We start from the raw sequence: 2,629 nt of genomic DNA on the forward strand, positions 1-2,629 counted from the left end.
ATGTACCTTGGCTCAGAAAAGGTTGAAAAACACTGCACTAGATAATGTGTTAATATTTAACATATAAAGTGTTTGCTACATCTTCTTAAATGCTAAATGTTTCACAGGCTCAGAAAATAGAAAATATTACTAAATCAAAGCTGGTGTACAGACAAGAGGTCTCACTTCAACATAAACTGTGGGTGTGTCTGTTTCACTTTAATATGTGCCCTTTGCCCTCATCACCGGGCCTTGTGTGGGTGTTGACCAGTCATCGTCTCACCTTCATGGTGAGCAGTCTCTGGGCGAGGTAGACCTCGGGGTTCTGGATGCACTGAACTGTTCCAATACAAACACAGAACCGTGAGGAGCCAATCAGTCAGCTCAACAATCAGCAAACCTCTAACCTGGGACTCACCTAAAACTCTCAGGCCGAGCCGGAAGTCTCCTGAGAAGCGTTTCTCCACCAGCTGATCCACCGTCTGCCCCGTCTCCAGCTCCAGCTCCATCAGCACTGCCAGACGTTCACAGTGAGCGTCTCAGCTCCACCTGCAGGCCGCAGTCGGTCACACACTCACCTTTATCCAGGTGATCCGAGTCTCTGGACGTCAGGATGTTGATCCAGGGTCCGGCTTCTGCTTTCTTCCCACTGAGAGATGCAGCGAGAGCCTGGGGATGTAGCAGAGCAGAGCTGGAGCTCAGGCAGAGAGAGTGGAAATGATCTGGACTGCATGAGCAGCAGAAAATACCTGAACGTCTCTCTGGACAGAGCCTGCAGTGGCGGCTTTCTGTTGGGACAAAATGGAGGACAAACGACACGCTTCATCTTCCTGCTGGGACTAAACCAGTTTTATGCACATTACTCAGATTAATTCCAACTAAAGATGGGCTGTAAATGTCTTTGCACAACAATCCAGAAAACATTTTGCTCTAAATTCACCAGAAGAAATTTTTTTTCCCTCAACAGAATCTTGGAGGGAATATAAAGAGTTTCCTGGTTCTCATCTGCTTTTCTTTGTCTTCAGTGTTAAGTAATATTCAGTAAGAATGCAAACTTTTAAAATATTTACGATTAATTATCCATTAATGGTTTATTATATTAAAATTAGATAGACTAATGACATTTGCTTAAACCAGAGTGTCCAAAGTGCGGCCTGGAGGCCATTTGCGGCCCTTGGAATAGTTCTGGTTCATCACAGTTCAGGCAGTTGATGCAGATTTAAAAACAATGTTGAGATGAAGTTTTCACTGATACCAGGTAAGGTGCATAACAAAGTATTCATCCAGGTTCTTGCTTTTAATTAAATTTATTTTAATAGTTTAAAAAGATAAAAAAAAACATCCAGTGACTTCACTGAAATGCAGGCCATTTAATAAACTGGTCCAATTAAAGCAAGAGTGAGCCAAAGAAAATCTAGGACAGTGTTTCTCAACCTTTTTCGGGCCAGCGCCCCCCAGCCTTCATCCAGGTCCATCACTGCCCCCACCAAAGAATTTGTAGGCTACTTTGCACTGACTATAATTTTATTATTAATATTACTGTCACTATTGTAGATGTTTTTATGCTTGTTTCTGTATTTATCATCAAAAATAATTTCCCAGAGAACAAAAAAGCCATGAGAATAGAAATTATTTTCACAGGCGTCTACGAAAAATGCAATGAACATTCAAGTTAAAATCTGTAGGCCTGACAGCAGCCAATCAGAGTGGAAAACATATTCTTATTCTTTGCCATTTTCTAGTTAAATCTTCCACAAAATGACCAGATAAAAGATGAACAACATGCCAGTTTAAACTTTGAACTATTTGCAAAACGACTGAGCTCTGCAACATTAAAACATGGATAGAACTGTAACTACATTAATCATAGCTCTTCTTCTCTTCAGTGTTTGTCGGTTTCTGGTGGTGCAGCTCTGTGCTGCCTTCAGGAGAATGGGATATCAGAGTATCATCCATAAAATTTCACCCACATGGCATTTAGTGTGCAAACCAGAGCTTTCAGTGGAAAAACTAAAGTTCCTTTTAATGCCATAGAAATATGAGACAGAAACATGGATTATATCTTTATATAGACCTGTCTATTGATTATAGATTAATAATTTTACTGGACAGAAATTACAAAGAACAAATCTGGTTCTTAATCAAGTCATAATGAGTCAAACTGAAAGTGTCAGAGTGTCATTTAGTTTCCTCTGATTATTATCCTCTCTTGGTTTATTTCTATGTCCACTTTAGTTTCTTTCCTGTTAGATTTATTTTATCGTTTATTGACCATCATTAATCTTCACTCATCACCTGCTGCGCCTCCTAATCATCATGTTTCACATCATGTGTTGATTTTCCACAGTTCAGCGTCGGATTCTCTGTTTTTATGCCATAATTCACATCTAGTTTGTTGCTCCGTTTCATGTCCCGCTTCTCCTGTTTCAGAGTTTTGCGCGATGTGCGCGTCTTTATTATTTTAACCCCCTATGGTGCGGTCGGGAAGCGTATCGATGGGGAAAAGGCAGACTGACATAAACCTTTTAAAACAACGGAAACAATTTCTGCATTCTGATTATTGAAATTTAAAAGTGCTGTGGTTCCGTTGTTCTATCACACCCGTTTCATACTGGGCCACTTACAGCACCGATGTTAACAGTATAAAATG

The 2,629-nt window shown here is 40.3% G+C and overlaps 1 protein-coding gene and 1 long non-coding RNA gene across 2 annotated transcripts in view; one reads left to right on the forward strand and one right to left on the reverse strand.

Moving 5' to 3' along the window:
* Positions 1-2,629, reverse strand: part of anxa14 (annexin A14) — a 22,443-nt gene that overhangs the window by 11,819 nt on the left and 7,995 nt on the right. The window contains exons 7-10 of the mRNA XM_015058618.1: positions 729-767; positions 558-648; positions 398-493; positions 263-318 (exon numbers count right to left, since the gene is read on the reverse strand). Of these exons, the coding sequence (XP_014914104.1) occupies positions 263-318; positions 398-493; positions 558-648; positions 729-767 (282 nt within the window). The remainder of the gene's footprint in view (positions 1-262; positions 319-397; positions 494-557; positions 649-728; positions 768-2,629) is intronic.
* LOC106963604 (uncharacterized) overlaps positions 1-2,629 on the forward strand; it is a 14,005-nt gene that overhangs the window by 5,083 nt on the left and 6,293 nt on the right. The window lies entirely within an intron of this gene.

This window comes from Poecilia latipinna, unplaced genomic scaffold (genome assembly GCF_001443285.1).
Source record: "Poecilia latipinna isolate Pla-1442-1.1 unplaced genomic scaffold, P_latipinna-1.0 Scaffold1554, whole genome shotgun sequence".
NCBI lineage: Eukaryota > Metazoa > Chordata > Actinopteri > Cyprinodontiformes > Poeciliidae > Poecilia > Poecilia latipinna.